Source organism: Carlito syrichta, unplaced genomic scaffold, assembly GCF_000164805.1.
Source record: "Carlito syrichta isolate Samal-C Ts95f unplaced genomic scaffold, Tarsius_syrichta-2.0.1 Scaffold112228, whole genome shotgun sequence".
In the NCBI taxonomy this organism is placed as follows: domain Eukaryota; kingdom Metazoa; phylum Chordata; class Mammalia; order Primates; family Tarsiidae; genus Carlito; species Carlito syrichta.
In genome coordinates this window covers 153,353-174,950 of record NW_007056324.1, presented here as the reverse complement: position 1 = coordinate 174,950, position 21,598 = coordinate 153,353, and the positions used below count along the sequence as shown (strand labels likewise).

Here is a 21,598-nt window from a genome sequence, read left to right as displayed (position 1 = left end):
TCCCAGTAGCTGAAATTACAGGCATGCGCTACCACGCCCGGCTGATTTTTTGATTTATTGTAGAGATGAGGTCTCGCTGCCCAGGCGGATCTCGAACCCGCGGGCTCAGGCAATCCACTCACCTCAGCCTCCCAAAGGGGCGGGATTACAGGTTGAGCCACCGAGCCCGGCTTCCTTTCTGATCTTAATAATTTGAGTCTTCTCTCTTTTTTCTTAGTCTAGCTAAAGGTTTGCAAATTTTGTTGATCTTTTCTAAGAACCAACTTCTGATGTTACTGATTTTTCTTTTGTTTTTAATTTTTTATGTCATTTATCTCTGTTTTAATCTGCATTATTTCCTTCTTCCTGTTATCTTTGAGTTTAGTTTGATCTAATTTTTTAAAAATAGGGATGGAGTCTTGCTACGTTGTCAGCTAGTTGTGAACTCCTGGGCTCAAGCGATCCTCCCACTTCTGCCTTTCAAAGTGCTGGGACTACAAGCATGAACCTCTTGCCTGGCTGATCTGATTTTTTAAATTATGGTTATTATTATTATTTTTAGAGACTGTGTTTCTCTCTGTTGCTCAGGGTGGAGCACAGTGGCATGATCATAGCTCTCTGTAACCTCAAACTCCCAGACTCAAACAATCCTTCCACCTCAGCCTCCCTAGTAGCTAGGACTACTTCCCTAGCAGGCATGTGCCATCATACCCCACTAATTAAAAATTTTTTTTTGGTAGCGATGGGGGTCTCATTTTGTTGCCTTCCCAGACTGTTTTAAACTCCTAGCCTCAAGTGATCCTCCTGCCATGTCCTTCCAAAGTGCTGGGATTTCAGGTATGAGCCACCATACCTAGTCAGTTTGATATTTTTCTAGTTCCTTCAAGTGTACAGTTAGGTTTTTTATTTGAGATATTTCTTCTTCTTTAATGTAGGCATTTACAACTATAAATTTCTCTCTTGGTACTGATTTCATTGTATTTTATAAGTTTTGGTATATTATGTTTTCGTTTTCATTTGTCTCTAGATATTTGCTAATTTCCCTTGGGATTTCTTCTTTGACTGATTGGTTATTTAAGAGTGTGTTATTTAATTTCTGCATATTTATGAATTTTCTGATTTTCCTTCTTACTGATATCTAGTTTCATTTTATTGTGATCAGAACACATACTCTGTATGATTTTAATCCTAAAATTTATTAAGACTTTTTTTGTAACCTAACACATGGTCCTTCCTGGAGAATGTTCTGTGTGTACTTGAGAAGAATGTGTATTCTGCTATTGTTGGGCAGATTCTTCTGTGTATGTCTGTTAGGTCTAATTGGTTTATGGTGTTGTTCAAGTTCTCTGTTTCCTTACTGACATTTGTCTGGTTGTTCTATCCATTATTGAAAATCGGTTATTGAAGACTCCAGCTATTATTGTGGAACTTTTTTTCTTTCAATTCTGTCCATCTTTGCCTTATATATTTTGGGGCTTGTTGTTGGGTATTTATAGCTGTTATATTTTCTTGCTGTATCAAACCTTTCATTCATATGTGTACTTCTTTGTTTCTTGTTACCTTTTTTGACTGAAAGTCCATTTTGTCCGACAGTAATTAAGCCACCTCAGCTCTCTTTTGCATGGAATATTTTTCTATCCTTTTACTTTCAAGTTCTTTGTGTTTTTGTATTTAAAGTGAGTCTCTTGTAGACAACATATAGATAAATCAAACTTTTCCTATCTCTGCCTTTTATTTGGAGGATTTACTCCATTTACTTTAGTTACTTATAATGAAGGATTCATTTCTGACACTTAGATATTTATTTTTTGTATATCTTATGTTTTTTCTTCTTCAATTCCTCCATTACTCCCTTTTTTTGTATTTAGTTGACTTTTTGTAGCATACCATTTTGATTCCTCTTTGCTTTCCTTTTATGTGTATTTTATAGTTACTTTCTTAGTGGATACCTTGGTGATGACTTATAACAACCTAGTTTGAATATTATATAAACACTCTGCTCCTATACATCTTAGTCCCTTCTCCTTTATGTTGTTATTGTCACAGACTACGTTTTATATATTATGTGCCCATTAACATAGATTTGCAATGACTGTTTTATTCATTTGTCTTTTAAATTATAGAAAAATATGGAGCTACAAACCAAAAATACAATAATACTAGCTTTTATATTTACCTATGTGTTTGCTTTTACTAGAGCTCTTTATTTCTTTCTATGGCTGTGAGTTACATTTATCGCTCCTTTGTTTCATCCTGAAGGACTCCCTTTAGCAATTTTTTTTATGAGCAGGTCTACTAGTAATGAACTCCTTCAAGTTTTTTTCTTTGGAGATGTCTTATTTCTCTTTAATTATTTTAAAAAGATACTTGGACACGCATGTTTATGGCAGCATTATTCACAGTGCAAAACATGGAACCAACCATGCTGCCCATCGAAAGTAGACTGGATAAAAAAAAATGTGGTACATATATATAAAGTAGGACAAAATTATGAACTTCACAGCAACTTGGATAGATTTAGCACCTATAATACTCAGTGATCTATTACAGAAACAAAGGACTGAGTACTACATGTTCTTACTCATAAGCGGACCCTGAACAATTATCACACTTCTACAAGGAAGGGATTGGAAACTGCTAGATGGGGGAGAGAGGGCACACTTAATCAATAAGGGTAACTGACCTCAAACCAGATGAAGCAGGGACCAAAATGAGGCCCAAACAAGTTTATCTGTACAATGATCATTTGTATACATAATCCTGAATTGTACCGCACATCTTTAAAATAAAATTTTTTTAAAAATCATTTTGCTTACTATAGAAAGGGATTGGCAGTAGTGGGAAACTGCCAGGGGAGGGGGTGGAATTGGTAGTTGAGGGAAACTGCTAGGGGAGGGAGGGACACACCTCATCAACAAAGGTACCTGCATAATCAATGTTTGTAAACCTAACTCTGAATTGTACCCCACATCTTTAAAATAAAAAAAATTAAAAAATAAAAACAAATGCTTTAAAAATCATTTTGCTGGATGTAGAATCCTTGTTTGACAGGTTATTTTCCCTCTGAACTTTAAATATATCATCCCTCCATGAATGGTTTCTAATCAGCTGGTAATCTTATTGAGGATCCCTTGTATATAATGAGTTACTTTTCTCTTACTGCATTCAAAATTCTCTCTTTGTCTTTGGGTTTTAACAGTTTGACTGTAATGTGTCTTGGTGTGGCTCTCTTTGAGTTTACTCTGCTTACAGTTAGTGAACTTCTTGGATATTTATATTGATGTCTTTCATCCTATTTGGGACATTTCTAGCCATTATTTCTTCAATTTTTCCCTGCCCTGTTCTCTCTCTTCTCCTTCTGAGATTTCTGTGATGAAGCATAACTGATGCTATCTCTCAGGTCCTGTTTAGTTTTCTTTTCAGACTTGATAATTTCAGTTGCCTTATCTTCAAGCATACTAATCCTTTCTTTCACTTGCTCAAATCTGTTGTTGATTCCCCTACTGATTTTATTTTTAGATTAAAAAATATAGTTTACTTAAAAGTAAATTTGAGAGAGAGAGAGAAGGGACAGAGAAGATTCCTCAGGGTGGGGGAGGGGGCCAAAGCCAGGAAGTATGGTGACAACCATAGCTCAAAGAGCACATGACCACACCAGAGTCTAGCAAGGCAATGGCCCCTAGTAAATTTTTTATTTCAGTTATTGTATTTTGGGCTCAAGAGTTTCTGTTTGGATCCTTTAAAAAATAATTTCTATCTTTTTACTGATAGTTACATTTTGTCTGTATACCATTTTTCAGATTTCCCTTAGCTGTGTGCCTGTGGTTTCCTTCAGTTTATCTGAGCATATTTAAGACAGTTAATTTGAAATCTTTATTTATTATGTCCAATGTCTGGGCTTGTTCAGGGATGGTTTCTGTCAAGTTCTTTTTTCTGTAAATGGGCCATGCTTTTCTGTTTCTTTGTATACTTAGTAATTTTTAAAATTAAGAATTGGACATTCTGAGTATTATAATGTGGTGTCTCTGGAAATTCAATTCTTTCATTCCTTAGGGGTTGCTGGTATTAACTTGAGAACTGTGCCATCATTTGTGACTTTTCCAAACTATTTTTGCAAACTGTGCTCTTTGTTATGTTGGGTCACCGAAGTTTCTCTTAGCGACCTGACTCTTCCTCTCCTGCAAAAAAGGTTCTTTACCTTTCTATCTTCTGATAAATGCTGCTGGGGAAGCTGCTACAACCCATGGAGGCTGAAACCAAGGCTAGCCTTTCCCTTAGGGAACTACCAGACAAACAAGAATGTAAACTCCCAAATTTTTGGAGGACAGGGCTCCCACTACCCACCCTGTGACCATCCAGCCACTCCAGGAATGCAAGTTGCTATTCCTACAGTGTTGGCCGCTCCCGGCCACCGCAGCCTCAACCTGCTGGGCTCCGGCGATCCTTCCGCCTCAGCCTTCGAAGTAGCCAGAATTACAGGCATGTGCTACCACGCCCGGCTGATTTTTTGATTTATTGTAGAGATGAGGTCTTGCTGCCTAGGCGGGTCTCGAACCCGTGGGCTCAGGCAATCCACTCACCTCAGCCTCCCAAAGGCGCGGGATTACAGGCTGAGCCACTGAGCCCGGCTGAGTCTGAGGTTTTTCAACAGAGCTTAAGCAGGGTAGGGTGTGCACCTGCTGGTATGCCACTGCTGGCAAGAGGGTGGCATTCCTAGATCCTAGAACAGGACTGGGCAAAAACAAAGAGATAACATTTCTTGGAACTTTTCCTGGTCTAATGGCAATTCCTGGCACCAGAAAGGTTTCTTGTTTATTTTTTAAATTCCCAGATTTTCCCTTTTCTTCACCTGACTATGTGGAAGTGACTAAGGAATTAGTGAGCAGCCTATTTTTGAAGACATCTCAGAAAGGTAGAATAACATGGGCCCAGTGGGAGCCTTGGAGATAATTCCAGAGTCATATTGTATTAGATTGTTTCCAAACTTGGTTGTACTTCAGAGCCCTTAGAAGCCCTATTCCAGGCCATCTTAAATAGAAGATGGTGTGTGTATATATATATATATATATATACACACACATATTTATGGTACCATCTTGGTATATATTTACCAAGTTCTCCAGGTAATTCCAAGCATTTGGTGGGGTGTTGCTGGGAGAGCCACCTGAGCCTATCTGTTCCCCATCCCACACTCTTGATTGGCAAGAACCAGTGGAAGGGGACAAAGGTGGTCTGGGGAAAAGGAAGCTGGAATGATGGCTCCCTCACCTCCCCTGAAGGAGGAGACTTTCTGACCTGGCACAGCTTATACAAAGGAGATGTCAGGGCAGAAGAGGGGACTGCGAGGCTTCCTCTCCTAAAATCCCAGGCTCCTTCTTGCTCCAAAATACTAGCCTGTCCCTCTACTGTTCTTTCTGCTATCAGGGAGTGCCTCTTGTTAGTGTCAGATGATGTCCACAGCCCCCACAGGTCTCATTCTTTCCTGCTTTTCCTAGATTCAGGAGGCTCTTCTTGGCATCAATCCTAAGCCTCTACCCTGAACTTGAGCCTGCTGTAGTACAGCAGCCTCAGGGAGATGCTCCATCCTCAAGATACGGGGGTCTCTCTGCTTGCCCCTGGGGCTTAGTACGAAAGTTGGGAGCCCTGAGGGAAAGAAGGGAAACAGCGGGGGCTTTGCCAGAGGTAGAAACCTGGCTGGACCAAAAGGAAACAGCTGCCCTGAGAGCAAGAATGGAATAGTAAGTCTTTGCCCTCACCCTGTTCTGTAGGTAGACCTGGGGGCATGAGAGGTCTTAGTAGATACTAAGTCAGTCTAAGGGAGTGAACCCAAGTATAGACACAGTCCCCGGGAAAGGGGCTGAGATGATGAGAAGAGTTGTTCTTTTCTGGGTTCCCAAGTCTTCCCAGCCATTCCTCTGCCCTCAGTTACTGGTTTGGTCTCATCCCACCCCAAAGACACATTTCAACTCTAAGTTCAGTATGCGTGTCTAGAGGTGCAGTCCTGAAGCAAGCCCCTCTCAGTCCTCAGGCCACACTGGATGTAGTTATTGGGGAAAAGGGCAAAAAGACTCAGATGGCTGCACATCTGAGATATGGGTATCCACCTACAGTTCCAGTGCTCTGGGTGAAGATTTTGGCTTGGTGAGCTCCCTAGAGAACTTGGGTGCTGTGTGACCACATCTGGGCTGACCAAGGTTCAGAGGAGTGCTTCACTGTCACCCTGGGGGTGAGAAGGGAGGTAACATGGCTGACTTCAGTTCTACCCGTGATGATGAATTCAGAACTAACACTCTTGGATTCCCAGCCGAGCACTGAGCCCTCTAGGAACAAGATGCCATATGGACTATGTAGCTGCTACTGAAGGATCTACTGAGTTCCTGGGAGAGCAAATGACACATACTTCATATGTGTGGGAAATCTGTGTGCCTAGCACAGCTGCATGTATTCCTCCATGGTTGTAGTGTTCTGATGAACACCTTGAGAGTGCACTAAGAATTGTGACCACTTCATCGAAACAGACATTGATAGATTAGTTTTACCAAAACAAGGTGAAATTTCACACTCGTTTTATATTGCTCTCATTTTTCTAAACTTTATACTAAAAAATAGGAAAAGGAAGTCTTATTAAGTATATACACTAGTTATGTTATATAATTATGTGCGGCCCAAGACAATTCCACTTTATCAAATGTAGCCCAGGGAAGCACTTTTATCCAGAGGTGGAAACCTGGCAGGATTGTTCTTATAACAGCATTGATATTGTGGTTCCAGATTAGATTTAGATAATGGTAAGGATGTGGCTGGAATCACAATGATGTTAATAGGGTTTGGAATTGGGTTTGTGGTTGCTGGTAATAAAAGCTAGTGTACCTTGGATTAAGATTGTGTTAGGATTGGAAGAAGGCGCTGCTTGCATTTAGGATTTGGATTAATATTAGCCAAGGAGTTAAATTTGGATTTGGAGATGAGTTTTAAGCTTCCAAGATAGTCTGGAGGGGGATTTAGACTTATTTGTGTTGCGTGGTATGGATCTAGTATAGATGAGAGGTTGTTGACTATTTTGCAGGGCCTCCACACTTGAGGGGATGAGTGGCCCCTGCAACTGTGATCTGACTAGGGGAGGTAGCCATCCAGCTGCTTGGGAGGAGGCACTACCATTTTTTTGTTTTTGTTTTTTGAGTCGGAGTCTCACTCTTCCATCCAGGCTGGAGTGCAGTGGCATGCTCACGGCTACCTCAGCCTCAACCTTCTAGGCTCAGGCGATCCTTCTGCCTCCGCCTTCCAAGTAGCTAGAACTAAAGGCACGTGTCACCATGCATGGCTAGGTTTTTTTTTTAATTGTGGAGATGAGGTCTTGCCATGCTGCCCAGGCTGGTCTCGAACCCGCGGGCTCAGGTAATCCTCTCACATCGGCCTCCCAAAGTGCTGGGATTATGGGTGTGAGTTACTGTGCCCGGCCCCACAACACAGTTTTCTATTTCAAATTGTTTGTCCGTGCAAACATTTTTGTATAACACCCACCAGCATTTGCTGTCTGACGTACAATTGTTCCAAGGGGCCCATTTGAAGAACTATGATTTACAGCTGGGGTGTCTAATTTTTCGGCTTCCCTGGGTTGTAGTTGGTAAAGAGGAGCTGATTTGGGCCACACATAAATTGTATGATATGGTTAGTGTATATACTTAGTAAGACTTCCTTTTTTATGTTTTTTTTAAAATAAAGTTTCAAAAAATGAGGACAACTAGTGGGAAATTTAACCTTGTTTTGGTAAAACTAATCTATCAATGTCTAGTGTGATGGATGGAAGTGGTCGCAATTCTTAGTGAGTTCTGAAGGGTGCTCATCAGAAATGTTTGTTCGAATTTTGCTCTTCGTGTACTTCTTAATTCAAAACAACTGCTCACGAATGTATGTGCTGCCAAAAAGTAATGTCATGAATAAGATGTGATTGTGAACTTCAAAAATGGAACTATGTCTGGGGCCATGAAGAAAATAAATGCTAAAAAAAAAAACACATGGTGTTGAAAGATTTTCTGGAGCAGCATTACTAGCTGCCCTGGGCTGCATGTGGCCTGTGGGCTATGGGTTGTACATGCCTCATTTGGAGTTTTCTTTGGGAATGAGGTTGGAGTTCGGTTTAGGGGTAGGACAGATGGGAGTGCGATTGTGGTTAACATGAAGTTTGGGGTAGAGCAAGGCATGTGGTCGTGTCCTCTGTCATGGGATACTCCCTGGGGAGCCAGGACCTGGTACTTCTTGGCTCCCTGAGGGCAACCTGGCCTGGGTGTGTCTGTCTGGTTTGTTCTTCCCTCATGCCTGGGGGTCAGGACACAGCAGGAATGGAGCCAGCAGTAAATTGGGGGCTCTTGTGGCGATGTGTATGTAGGTGAAGGACTGGGCTGCTAAAGAGCGCAGTGGACTCTCTTCCTGACCTTGATGCTTCTTTAAAAGACCACAGCCAAGTTGTGGAGACCAGGAGTCAGCAAATGAATCCAAGACTATTCTATTAAAGGACAAGCAATGGAACAGAAATTACAAACCAGAGTTTAGAGGAGGGAGGGAGAGAGGAAGAGATGGGCCTGGTCTGAGCTAGCCTAGAGAGCTTATGGATGAGGGGACTTTGTGGGATGGACTGAGGTAGCATTTGTGTTTGTGGGCCTGTGAGATGGCCTGTGTCTGCCATGTATACAAACCTGCCTTTGTGTCTGTCTGTGTGTTTGTGCCCGTGTCTGCTAAGGCATGTCTGACTCAGGGTGTTCATGAGTCCAGATGGGTATATCTTTCTTGATGTGTTTGTATATACCCTGAATTAGTTTTTGAGTGGCATTGTTGACTTGTGTCATTTTTTTGTGTATGTACCTGTGTGGCTAGGTGTCTGTGTTCATGTGTCTTTGTGTGTGTGTGTGTGTGTGTGTGTGTGTGTGTGTGTGTGTGTGTGTGTGATATTCTGCTCTGACCTCTCACTGTATCCTCCCCCTAGCCCTGACATGCCCCAGCTGCCAGCACTATTTACGGTAAGGAAAGTCTTCCCTTCCCGCTGTCTGGATTCCCATGGGTCAGGCTGCCTGCCCAGGGCCCTGCCCCTGTGGCTTCTGTAGTGGGCCTGACCTTGGGAGTGATACACTCTGGAAAGCCCCCAGTATGCCCCTTGCCGGCTGTGGATGGAGAGAAGTTAGAGTGCAGGAGAGGGCCATGGCAGGAAAGGGGGCAGTTGGCAGCACAACCCCTCCTTCTGGAAACAGAATCTGTCTCTGGCCCCTTCTCAGACCCCCCTCGTTCTCTCCATGCTCTCACAGGGTCCTGGCCTCACTGTCTCTGGGCATGAGAATGGACAGACCTCTGCAGGCCTGTCAGACCTGTTAGGGATCTGGTCTTCTGTGTCCCCTAGTACCTGGCATACCTGCATAGTGCTTATTTCTCATATCCCCACTGGAGCTCAAGGTTGTCCTTCCTTCTTTCCATTCCCTGCAGTGGACACAGCAGCCATTCTGGTTCTTCCTTCTATGATGGCCTGGCAGGTCCCATGGGAGCATTCGGTCTTGGTTGGCTGGTAAAGCAGAGTCCCAACCACCTCCCACATAGGGCAGGGCACAGCATCTTCAAGGAGCTTATTCCTGTGCTCATCTTGCATTCCTTACCCTCCCTGCCTGGGTTACAGTGAGTAGGTACAAAAGGGAAGCAGCCAAGACTCAGTGTTCAACAGAAGTTATGCTGTGGAGAAATCACTTTCCTTCTAGGGCTGGGGGATCAATTGCCTGAAATTCCCCCAGGCAGTTCTGAAGTACTCTTCTGGGGCATCCATGGGAAGAGCTGTAGAAGGTCATGGCCATTTACCATGACATGATCTTACCTCAAATATCACAGGTGCACCCAAAGATCCCAAGCAAGCACTGATGTGTTCCTAGCATCTACCCCAGTTCTGGAGTGGTAAATTATTGATTTTATGCCCTTGATACTTTTGTTTCTTGTCTCTCTCTTGGGCTGGGTGGAGACAGAGAGTGGGACTGTTCTAGGGTTATGGGACAGGATAAGAAAAGTTTCATCCACATCAGCATCCTGCATTAATCATGGTTTCTGACCCCAACTTCTCTCAGCTCTTGGCTTTGCTGAAGAATTCAACTCCAGCTCATCTCTCTGCTGCAGTCCTTTGTCATGGTCAGCAGCATGAGCTCATGCTGGCCTCAGGCAGGTAGGAGCCTGTGGAGAACCATGGGAAAGACCTGCTCCACCCTAAACCAGGATGTGTGCACGCTAACCCCAGCTTCCCACGTGATTCTGCTGTGACCCTTCTCAGTCAATTCCCCTCATTCTGGGGCTCCCTCTAGACTCCTCTGGTGCTCTCTGCCCTGCTCCCACCAGGGAGGGAGGATGTACCTGTCACAAGACCTCTTTGATCTTTTGGGATGCTTTAGGAACACGCCTGTTGATTGTTGTCTGAGCGTGCCTGGGCCTTATACCCTCTGCCCCCTGAGAGCCATAGGGCCTGGGCTCCCATCCGTTAGGTGCAGAATCATCATTCAGTGGAGGGACACATCTGTGCTTCTTCTCATCCTGGCTCTTTTGTATCCAAGCCGTGGACACATTATGCTAAATTCCGGGGTCTTATCAGAGGAAGCAAGTCCTGCCGCCACCTCCTCTTGGATTGATAGGATGGAGAGTGACCCTGGGTTTCTTTAGGAACCAGGGGGCATTCCACTGCCCTCTTGACATGTCCTAAAGAAATCACAGCACTTCCTGCCCTTCCTCCAGCTCCTGACTCTTCTAAGGTTGGTCAGAAGGGAAATGCAAAGGTGCACCCTTTGAGGAATAATTGTTGTTCAAGATGTAGGTCCATTCCATCTTCTCAGGGCAGCCTCTTTGTGTTCCCGCTTCCCAGTCCTCTTCACCCACCTCCCTGGTCTCTTGCTGAGCACTAGGATGCTACCTCTGCCTGTTTTCTCCATCTCTGGCCCCATGCTTTTGCTCAGGCTCCATGCACTTACAGCTTTCTCTATGCTCTCTCGTGCTGTTCAGTGTTCCAAGAGCACCTGCCACACACATAGCATCAACAACTTCAGCCACCTTTTCTGTGCCTTGAGTTCTCACACTGCCTCCAACTGCCTGGGCCCTAATGGAAGCTTGCCATGATAACTTTCAGCATCCCTCTCCACTTCCAGCTGTCTGGCTTTGGTTCTTTTGGTATATCACCCCCCTTCTCAGATAGGCCTTTACCAATTCCTCATTGCTCCCTCTGAGTCTTTGCTCACACTCTCTTTATGTGGAGGAAGCCTGTCTGTTTTTAGTCTACAAAAGCATTTCTCATTAACACTACCTTCCATCTACCACTAGTGTGGTTTTGTGCTTTTAGCAAAAGCCAGCTCATCACCTTGGGGACTTGCTCCCATTTTTTCACTTCTGCACCACAAGTCGTTCTCTTGCACTCCTGCATCATTACTTTATCTATCTATCTCAACTGGATCTCTTCCATCAACATCCAGCATGCTGTATCTCCAATCTTGTTTTTAAAAAAATGCTCTTAGTGTTATTGCCGCATATTTCTGCATCTTTATTTGAACAAACTTCCTTGAGGAGTTTACATCATTCTTACTATCACCAATTGTCTTATCTCCATTGTCTCTCTTTTTTTTTTTTTTGAGTTGGAGTCTCACTCTGTCACCCAGACCGGAGTGCAGTGGCCACTCCCCGCCACCTCAGCCTGCTGGGCTCCGGCGACCCTTCCGCCTCAGCCTTCCAAGTAGCTGGAACTATAGGTGCGCGCTACCACGCCCGGCTAATTTTTTTGATTTATTGTAGAGATGAGGTCTCATCAAGTTGCCCAGGTGGATCTCGAACCCACGGGCTCAGGCAATCCACTCACCTAGGCCTCCCAAGGCGTGGGATTACAGGCTGAGCCACCGAGAACGACCTCCATTGTCTCTTGAATCCACTCCAGTCATTCCTTTATCTCCATCACTCGCCTGAGACTGTTTTTTTCCAAGGACATGTCTATGTTGCTAAATCTAATGCTCCTCATCTTACTTGACCGATTGGAAACTTTTCATGCAGGTGATCACTCTCTTCTTGAAAAACTTTCCTTTTTTGGCTTCCAGTGTTCTATACTCTTGTGGTTTCCTTTTACCTTACTGACTACTGTTTTTCAGTTTCCTCTGCTTACTGCTTCCTCCCTTGCTTTTCAATTTTTTAACATTAAAGTGTCTCAGGATCCAATTCTCAAGTCTCTCCATTGCAGGCATCTGTGTTTGGTCTAGTGTGAGGGTGGGGCGTCTGTCTGTCCAGTATCATGTACTTGAAGAATCCTTTCTGGGTCAGTGATGGTCGATCCCAGAGGAGTGCGGAAATTTCCCCTCGTCTCAGGGTGCAGGCTGCTCAGAATTTGGTGAGCTAAGGCAGGTCTCTGCCCCATCCTGGGACAGAGAAAATGGCATATATCTGAGTCTTCTCCAGTGGGGCTCAGCTCCAGATTCCCTCCCCTTTCTTCATGGTCCTGGTTGCCAGTGCCTGGCCTGTTGCTGCAGGTGGTGGTGTGGGCCAGGTGCCAGGTGCCAGGTGCCAAGAGGCAGGTGATCTCTGCTGCCTTTTCCCAAGAGATGCCCGCCCTTTCTTTTTTGTGAATCAAGGTCTGCACTGCTGGAGTGCAGTGGCGCAATCATGGCTCACAGCTCAGATGATCCTTGGGCTCAGATGATCCTTGCACCTCAGCCTCCTGAGAGCTGAAACTATAGGCGAGCACCACCACACCCAGCTAATTTATTTAATTTTTTGTAGAGGCAAGATCTTGCTATGTTGCCCAGGCAGGTCTTGAACTCCTGGGCTCAGGCAATCCTTCTGCCTTGGCCTCTTGCCTAGGATTACAGGTGTGAGCCACCATACCTGGCTCTCTCCCTTCCTTCCTTCCTTCCTTTCCTTCCCTTCCTTCCTTCCTTTCTTCCCTTCCTTCTTTTCTTTCTTTGTTTGCTTGTTTCTTTCTTTATCTTTCTTTCTATCTACACATTATCTGCAGCTAGAATCCTCCATGAGGACCATCAGGCTTCTGTGTTAATGATAAATTGTTGGGTGTGTGGTGTCAGGATGAAATGGGGAGATTAGTTATGCTATTGCAGTAGTGATAGCAGTACAGAGGGTAAGAAGTGGTCATGTTTCAGGTGCATTTTGAAAACAGAGACAACCGGATTTACTGATGGGTCAGATGTGAATTGTTAGGAAAAAAATTCAAGAATGACACTCTTGTTTTTGTCCTGAATTACTGGAAAGATGGTGTTACAATTAGCTGATGTGAGAAATATCATGATTGAAAAAAGTTTGGTACATGTGATTGAGTGGTGGTGGTGGGTGGACGTGGAATTTGGAGTTCATTTTTGTATAGTTTGAGATGAATATTTGATATCCAAATGTATATGTTGACTAGGCAATTTGAGCATATGAGACTGTCTATCCCATGAGATTATGAGCTCCACTGGGGCAAGTCCTGTGTCTTGTTTCTTATGTTTGGCATGGTAGTTAGCACATAATAAGTACTCACATATTTTAATTGTTGATTGCAAGATGCTTTTCAAGGTAATTTTATTGTGACACCTCTGGGATCCTCCTCATCAGCTGAGTATTTCCTCCTGTGGCACAACTTCACAGCTCACAGCACTCATCCCAATGATGTAAAGCATTTCTGCTTCCCCAGCCCAGACTTTGGGTTCAACAAATATAAGGTATTGCTATGTCTTAGACAATGGCCTATGCTCTGGGGTTAGGAGATATTGGAAAATAGTCCTGAGGAGAGGATGGTGAATGATCAGAATTCAAGTCTCACCCTTAACTTCAGTGCACCTTAGATAAGGGCCTTACTTCTTAGAACAAATCCCTTTGTCAACCATCCAGAGTGTGGCTTGGAGGGGTCCTGTGAAGTGGTGACCCCTCTGAAATGTGAATTAAAACTCCTTCCCTAGACAATGGACTTTTTAGGCTCCCTCATGCCTCCCCTAAATAAATTCAGCAAAGACAAGGAACAGACAGACAACTCTTTGCTTAGACATATGGAGTGTATTTCAGGTGGCACTCTGCCCCACCTGCACATTTATGGAAATAACAACAGCTGTCTTTTTAAAGGACGCAGAGGTTGGGGATCCTTCAGATTCTTTTTAATTGCTCTGGGTGTTCACCTTGAGCAGACCGATGTTTCTCTGTAGGTAAGGGTTGGGATTTAGGGTGGGTGCCTTTGTTAAGTGGCACGGTCTACTCGAGGATAGTGCCGAGGGCAGTGGTGAAGATGGCCCTGGACTGAGGCAGAGCCAGATTGTCTGGGGCGCAGCCGGAGCTTATTGTCTGGGCAATGGGAATTATTGAAGGAGGCCTGGCCTACTGGCTTCTTGGTGGGGGAAGACTGGTCAATGGAGTGCTTTGTTGGCTTCTCTGTCTTAGGTCTCCCCATAGGACTTTTGGCTGGAGCTGGGCTCTTTTCAACATTTTCTTTTCTGGTTTTGGTCACTTTCTCAGCTATAGGAAATATGCAGTCATTATGCCCTTTGCCTTTTGCCTTGGGGTTAATACGTTGCAGAAAGGATCTTGCTTTACTTCTCAAGTTAGCCTCTGGAAGACCAGGCTGTTTGTGAGTACAGGCTGGTATCACCTGCCCATGCAAAAGTTGACCTTGTAAAGTTTGGCCCTGAAGAGGCTTAGTCTTAAATACTTGACTTGGGAAAGCCTGACCCTGTGAAGTCTGGGACACCACAGGCTGGGCATTCTCAGGAATCCTTGCTGGTTTGAGAGTGGCATGTAGTTTGGTTTGACTGTCTTGCAGGTCATTCTCAGATTCTTTCCTCCCAGGGACTCCTGGAGGTAACTCTGGAAGCTTAAGCTGAGGGTGATGTTGGGGGCTGTGCTGACAGGGATCAGCAAACTGAAAGCTATGACTCCTTTGCCAGTAGCCATGGGGTGTCTTGTTCAGCGGCATCCCTGCTGGTCTCTGGTTTTCACCTGGGTGTCTTTTTTCTGTGGTTGAGGAGAGCCCAAAACCTGCATCCCCTTCTCCACAGTCCCCAGCTGCTTTGGGTTTCTCTGGGTCTTCCCTCTTTTCTGCAAGCGTGGGAACCTTACCTGGGTCCTTGGTCTTGCCAGGGCTTTGGGGCTCAGAGCTCCAGGATTCCTCCAGGCTGGTGGTGTTCACACTGGCCTCCACATGAACACAAAGCACCTGGGCCTCTGTCATGTCCCCACTGGGTTGTGAGGTTTTGCAGATACAGTGGGCAGAACCATGTGACACTGCTTTGGAACTAGGTTGCTTTTGATTCTGCTGCACTGCCTTTAACTCAGCAATCTGCTGTTCTTTATGGTGAACCCATTCTGGATCTGGGGGTGTAGAAAGTTCTTGGAGCAATGTTTCTCCTTGGTTGTTTAGACTCCCAAGAGACTCCTGTGTGGATTTGTTCTCTAGGACTGCTGCAGTTTGTTCCCTGGACTCCTGTGCCCTGATGGGAATTCCCCATTGTATCTCTAGGGTCTTTTTTCTCAGGTGGAAACGTAGTTTGGCCAACATATGTGTCTTGTGTGAGTGGAGGATAGCAGGATGTGTCTGACTTTCTAGAGGCAGCATCTCCATTGTTCCTTCCACTGGTACTGCAGGCTTGGACTCTTCTGCGGTGTCTGCACCAGTCTCACTGTTGTTTTGAAAGCTTGGCCCGAGACTTACATACTGTTCTTCAGACGAGATTATCTGAGTCACAGGCTCTTCTGGGATTTTGGTAGGCCCAGGCACCCGCTCTGTGATTATGGATTTGCTAGTGACTGCTGGGGCCATGGCCCTGGAGAGAGCCACGTAATAAAGAGCAGGCAGCCCGGACAGGAAGGCCAGGTACTTGTGCCGTAAAGTTGTCTCCAGTTTCTCGATGGCTCCCTCAGAGAGGGCTTGGGGCAGCCTCGGGTGTCTACTGATAGGACCTGGTAAAGCCTGTTGCTGCTGATTGAGGGCCGTTGGCATCCAGGGCATAACTTTGTGATGCAGGTCAGGGTCACTAGTTGCCTGCAGCACCATGGGCTGGCTTTCTGGAATGCAGGGGAGGGGAGCCACTGCCAGTTCCCCAGTAGTTCTGCAGTCCCAGGACCTATATACACAGGCAGGGAGCTTGCCATGGTTGATCTCTCCACATTTGGAATCCATATGGCTCTGCAATATTGCCTTGGCTTGGGCGAACAAGTGTGGGGACATGATGGTTGATAACTCATTACCAGCCCTGTTGGCCTCAAGAGCCACAGGCTGGCGAACGCTTGAAGTAGCAAGGGCTGTGCTGTGCCAGGACAAAGCCTGTTGGTCAGTTGAGGAAAGAAGCAGCTGGGTGGACTGCTGGATGTTCTGGGGTAGGTCCCAGTGATGGTGAATCAACTGCTTCTGGAGGTGGAAGTCTAGCCTCTTCTGGGCATACTCCGGGAAGAAGAGTAGTTCACTGTTGAGGACTGAGACAGGCTTCCCTGGCCAGGAAGTTGTCATAGTCTCAGGAGAATGGGTTTTGCCACAGGGTTCATATTGCATGGGGCTCTGGGCATGCTGAGATCTCTGGAAGACAGCTGGCATGCCCCACTGAAGCTGTAACTGCCTCTGTAGTAGGTGACACTCCAAGGCTTCACACTCAGCCAGAGTCAGAAATGGGACATGATTCTGGATATGAGCTTGTTGATGATCAGATGGAGTCACCCAATTTGGGGAAGGTGGAGAAGAGGGCGGGGTTGACTGGGGTGGTGTTTTAGGCAGCAGGGGGAGGAAGGAGAGATCCTTCAAGAGAATAGGATCTTTCAAGGGGAGCTTGGACAAATTTTCATTCTTGGAGAGGGCTTGAGAGGCCAAGAAAGTGGCAACCAGGGACTCACTGTGCAGAGAAGGGAGGCCACAGAATAGCTGGCTGTATCTCTGGTGCAGATAGCTGTCTAAGTCACTAGCCTGTCCCCCAGGTGGTGGATAGAGGCCACTTAGGGCTTTAAGGGCTGGTGAGTGTGAGGCTAGGGCCATTGGGTCTGGGATTTTCTGACAGTGGTGTCTTTGTTTGGGGTTCATAGTGGACCATTCAGAAACCCAGAAGGTCTGGATGGGCTGACCAGCCATACATGAACACCAGGTCTGGTGGGAAATGGTTTCAAGTCTATGAACAGATACCTGAGAAGTATTGTTCAGGATATAAGAAACTGGTTGGTTATTTCCAGGCTGGTAATGCAATGGTGGGTTTGGCATAAGCTGCCTCAAGGACTCCTCCACACGTCTGGGGAGCCCCCACCTCTGGAAATGTATCCATTTTTTTACATGTACCTCAAGAAACCTCAGTACATTAGGACTGAGGAATGGCATATTGGCAGGGAGTACTGAGGCCATATCCGAGGCCACTGGATGTGTCAGGGTTGTGATTTCTGGGTTCAAGGGCCGCAGAGAGACCTGGGGCTCTAAGTGATGTGGGTCTTGGTTCCCCTGTACATGGTTGGGATTGCTCTGAATCATGTCCTGCTGGTTCACTTGACCTGTAGGCTCCTCAAAACTTGAAGAAGTCATACTGTCTGGACCCCTGGGCACATCTGGCATTTGAAATCCCTGCCCTAGGTTCAGGTGATCAACCCAGTAATCTTGGACCCTGATTGAACTAGTGAACGGGGCAGCAGAGTGGGTTGAAGTTTTCTGATCCATTAATTGTGACAGTGTTGGGGTGTCGGATGCCAGTGAAAGCTCTCTGGTGTGCTGAGAATGAAGTTCCAGACTTTGCTCAAAAGATATGCTAGATACAGACAAAATATCCAGGTGAGAAGAGCCCTGCGATGGCTCCGATAGAGTGGGGGAGGTCTGGCTGTTTGGGGAGGTCTGGTTGTTCTCACCCGCCAGCAATTGCTGAATCTCCAGAGCCACATCGTTGCAGATTTGGCAGCAGGGATCCGCACATAGGAGCCGCCGCACACCTGCCTCCTGAGGAAGCCAGCCCTGGCTGGGAAGGGAAACATGGCAACGTTAACGATGGAGTGTCATGCCTTCTTGGAGGAGAGTGGTCTGGGCGGGCACTTCCCTTCCTTAGTCCTGCAAGTCCGAGGACCTACACCCATTGATGTCTACCACTCTACTTTCTTAGAAAATACCATTTGCCTGGGATGGTGAGCTGGGCCGAGGATCTGGGGCTTAATGGGCAAGGTCTTAGGCAACCCACAGAGAGGACTGGGAGCTGGGGCCTGTTCTCCGTTGACTTTGTTGAGAAGCTGAACTGAGAGAAAGGAACTAAGCAGATGGGAAGCCATGTGGTCAGCTGATAAGGCATCGCCAGGAACATGACCAAGTTGAACCTGGCTCAGTCTCATTTGAGGCTAGGACACCCAAAGCCTTGTATTCAGTACATTCAAATTGTGGAGAATGAGGTTTTTGTGGAACCCTTGCATTCTGAGGACTATTGGATGTCCCTGCTGCTGCACCCAATGTCTCTTGGGAATCAATCCTGTAATCTGGCAATCTTAAGAGGACAAGATAATAGGCTTCTGTCTAAGGGTTGTCCCACCAACTGGGCTCCTGAAGACAGGACCAGAGGAAGTAATATTACCAGGGTCCAGCTTGGTCAGCAGTATCTTCTCATTAAAGGGTACAGCAGTAAAGAGATTAAGACAATGATGACTTCTTCATGCAAAACCCATTCTCTTGACTGGATAACTTATCTCATGGCTGAGTGTTACCCCATGCAGAATCTTTCATGAAATATGCACTAGTATAAATCCTGAATTCCAGAACTACTGTGATCCTAACCCAGTACAGAATTGGGTGACTCTTCCCTTCTGAGGTGTCTGGACCCCCTTTTGTCCTGGAAACCCTCTCAACTAGTAAATTGGCCTTTACTGTATGTCTCTCTCCCAGCCATTCTCTCTCTTCATCCCTGCCTCAGGTCAAACCAACAAATCACCACAGGCCAGGCTGGTATGGGAGACTGCAAAGAGCAAGAGATTACCTTTTCATGTTAGAGTACAGCTTCCGTGGCTTCTCAGCTTCTTCCTGGGATAGTCTTCTAGCTGAGGAACCAGGAGACAGTGTTATGTGCATGGGAGCAATTACAGGGTATCTATAGAAAGTTGGTGGTCTGTGACCTTCAGCAAGAGGACCCTGAAAACCCCAACTGTCAATGCTCTAAGGCCCCTCTGGGTATAATATAATCATTCATGACTTGTTGTCCTGCACCCATTCTCCTTGAACCTTCACAACCATATTGTGAGTGAGAGAAGATCATCAGATGCCCATTTTATGGCAAACAGAATTGAGAGATGAAGTGACTTCTACAGGGTTGTAGAATTAGTAAATGACACCATTAGGAACATCTGGCCTATGTCCCGAATTTTTTATTTCCATGGGAGAAATGTAGAGAATTTTGGAATACTACCAAGTTCTGATTTTTCTACCCATGGACATCTTCTGAGAAAGTTGTCAGTCCTGGAAATTGGAGACTTTAGTGTCAGAGGACCTGGCTCTTGGGATGAGGGTCATAGAGGGATAGTATTCATGGGAAACTTGTCACATTAGAAGGGAATTAGAGGGGTGATAGGAACTTTACCTCTTGATCCTGCATCTCTAGCCCTTTGCTTGACTTTTCGGTGACGCTTAAAGACAAAAACGTTAGAATGTGAAGTTGGGACACCTTTCTCTTTTTCATGTCCAAAATGATACAAAACTCATAGACATTTCCCATTCCCTCTCTATATATCTGTTTGTATTTTATATACCCTCCTACATTCTCTTTGTCTATACTCCACCTTTTTTCACCCCACCATTTTCCTTCTCTGCTTTTTCGTGATTCACTTTGAAGCTTCTCCAAACTTTATACCTCCCATCAAATTCCCAGAGAAGAAGTCCTGCTGGAGACCAGGGATGAAATAAAAGAAAGAAGAGTACAGATTGAAGAGTATCTGGTTCTAATAGTCAAAGAATTCAGCTTACTAGTGCATTAAAACACCACCAACCAGATCCCCCATACTGTAAGATCTTTTGCTATCCAGTGAGGTGGAATCCATATCATATAGGTCTCTATTCAAGTAAATAGAGAGGTTCTTGGCTTTTCAATTAGAATATGCATCAAGGAAGTTCTTTTAAGGAATTACTTCTAGGCTCTGAGAAGAAGGCTGTATAAACTCAATTAAAAGTATGGAATAAATATTGGCGGGGACGGGCAGTGGTATCATCAGGAAGGACCCTGGAGCTTGAAACCTTCTGATCTGAGTTTGAATTAATTCATTGTGGTTATAGTGCATCCCTACCCAGCAGCAGCTCTTTCTAGGTTCCAACTTCAATTCATGGTGACTCCTCTTCACTTGCCAGATAATTAGAATAATGATGAAGATGGAGCCATAGGTATATAAGGGATATCCAACATCCCACAGAACAAAAATAGGGCTCAACATGGTCTAACCCTCATAAGCATGAGGAGACTAGTCATTCCTATATCTAGTCATTCAGCATCCTGGTGCCTAATGACTCCCCAGTGCTAGGCCTTGTCATGTCTGCCTCACAGAGGATGGAACCAGGCCATCAGATTGCATCACAGAGCCCTCCTGTTTCGTAAGGCGTGTGTAGTAAGGAAGCTCATGTGGTGATTCAGTAGATCTCATGTGTGTAGATGAGGGTGTCTGGTTATCTGTAAAGGCTACAGAGCCTGGAACTAAAGCTACCATGCTTACAGGCTATGTCTATTTGCTGGCCTGTCTTTACTCTCCATCCCCTACACCAGCCTGATGGTTTGGTTCTCTCCTTCACAACTGTGTGATTTCCCCATCCTCAGAAAACGGAGTACTCTGGCACACAGGGAACCTTATGAGACAGGGTGGTTGGGGCAGAGGAATCTCCGCCAACTCTCTCATTTGTTCTGGAAATATACTTGAGAAACACGCATGGAGAATTTTGATGCTTCAGGCAATGGGCAATCAGAAATCAGAAGTGTGGGAAGGGGACCATGGTTGATGTAGCAGGGAAAGCCCAGAGTAGCAGTATCTTTAAATGCCATTGATGGAGGAAGGAAGGGAAACTTCCAGTCTGTGTTGGTGGGAAGAAATTGTTAACACTGTCTTCCATGGATGCATATTCATGCTCTGGAGGATGACTGCCTGTAGAGATGAATTAGTGGCCACTTCTGACTATGGGTCACAGACTAGTTGCTGCTCATGGTTGGGTGTATGCTGATGTTTGAGGAGTTTTGTTTGGTTTTTCCTCAAATTTGGATTTTGGAAAATTTTAGGAAGGGCAAGTGTTTTTCCATTCAGCTCCAGAACTAATCACTCCTATACCCAGAGTGTTAATTTAGACATTTGTATTACATAATTGACCTTTGTGGATATTGTGATATATCTCCAATACCACTGTATTTATTAATTTCCTGAGTCTTACCTGGTGACAGAGGTCTCAAGCCAAAAACCTCTCTGGGCTCAAAATCTCTGAAGAATCTACTTGGTCCTTCCTCAGCAACCAGTCCATCCAGCAGATGTAATGAGCACTCTGTATGTGCTCGGCTCTGAGCTGGGTAGTGTCAAGGGAACAAAAATATTTGAAACATGTTGTCTTTCTGCTCTCAAGATACTCACATGTCTAAATTCAAGGTAAGACTAACTTTCACCTTTGAAGCCAACAATTTACAAATAGATTTAT

At 45.2% G+C, this 21,598-nt stretch overlaps 1 protein-coding gene across 1 annotated transcript; it reads right to left on the bottom strand.

Annotated features, from left to right (window-relative positions):
* Positions 1-14,157: 14,157 nt before the first annotated feature.
* On the bottom strand, positions 14,158-20,458 carry FAM205A (family with sequence similarity 205 member A). The gene is made up of 4 exons (XM_008070735.2): positions 20,218-20,458; positions 19,518-19,563; positions 18,921-18,981; positions 14,158-17,921 (listed from the first exon to the last, which is right to left on the bottom strand). Exons 1-4 carry the CDS (start codon positions 20,359-20,361, stop codon positions 14,189-14,191), a joined length of 3,984 nt encoding a protein of 1,327 aa, XP_008068926.1. The 5' UTR covers positions 20,362-20,458; the 3' UTR covers positions 14,158-14,188.
* Between the last annotated feature and the right edge of the window lie 1,140 nt (positions 20,459-21,598).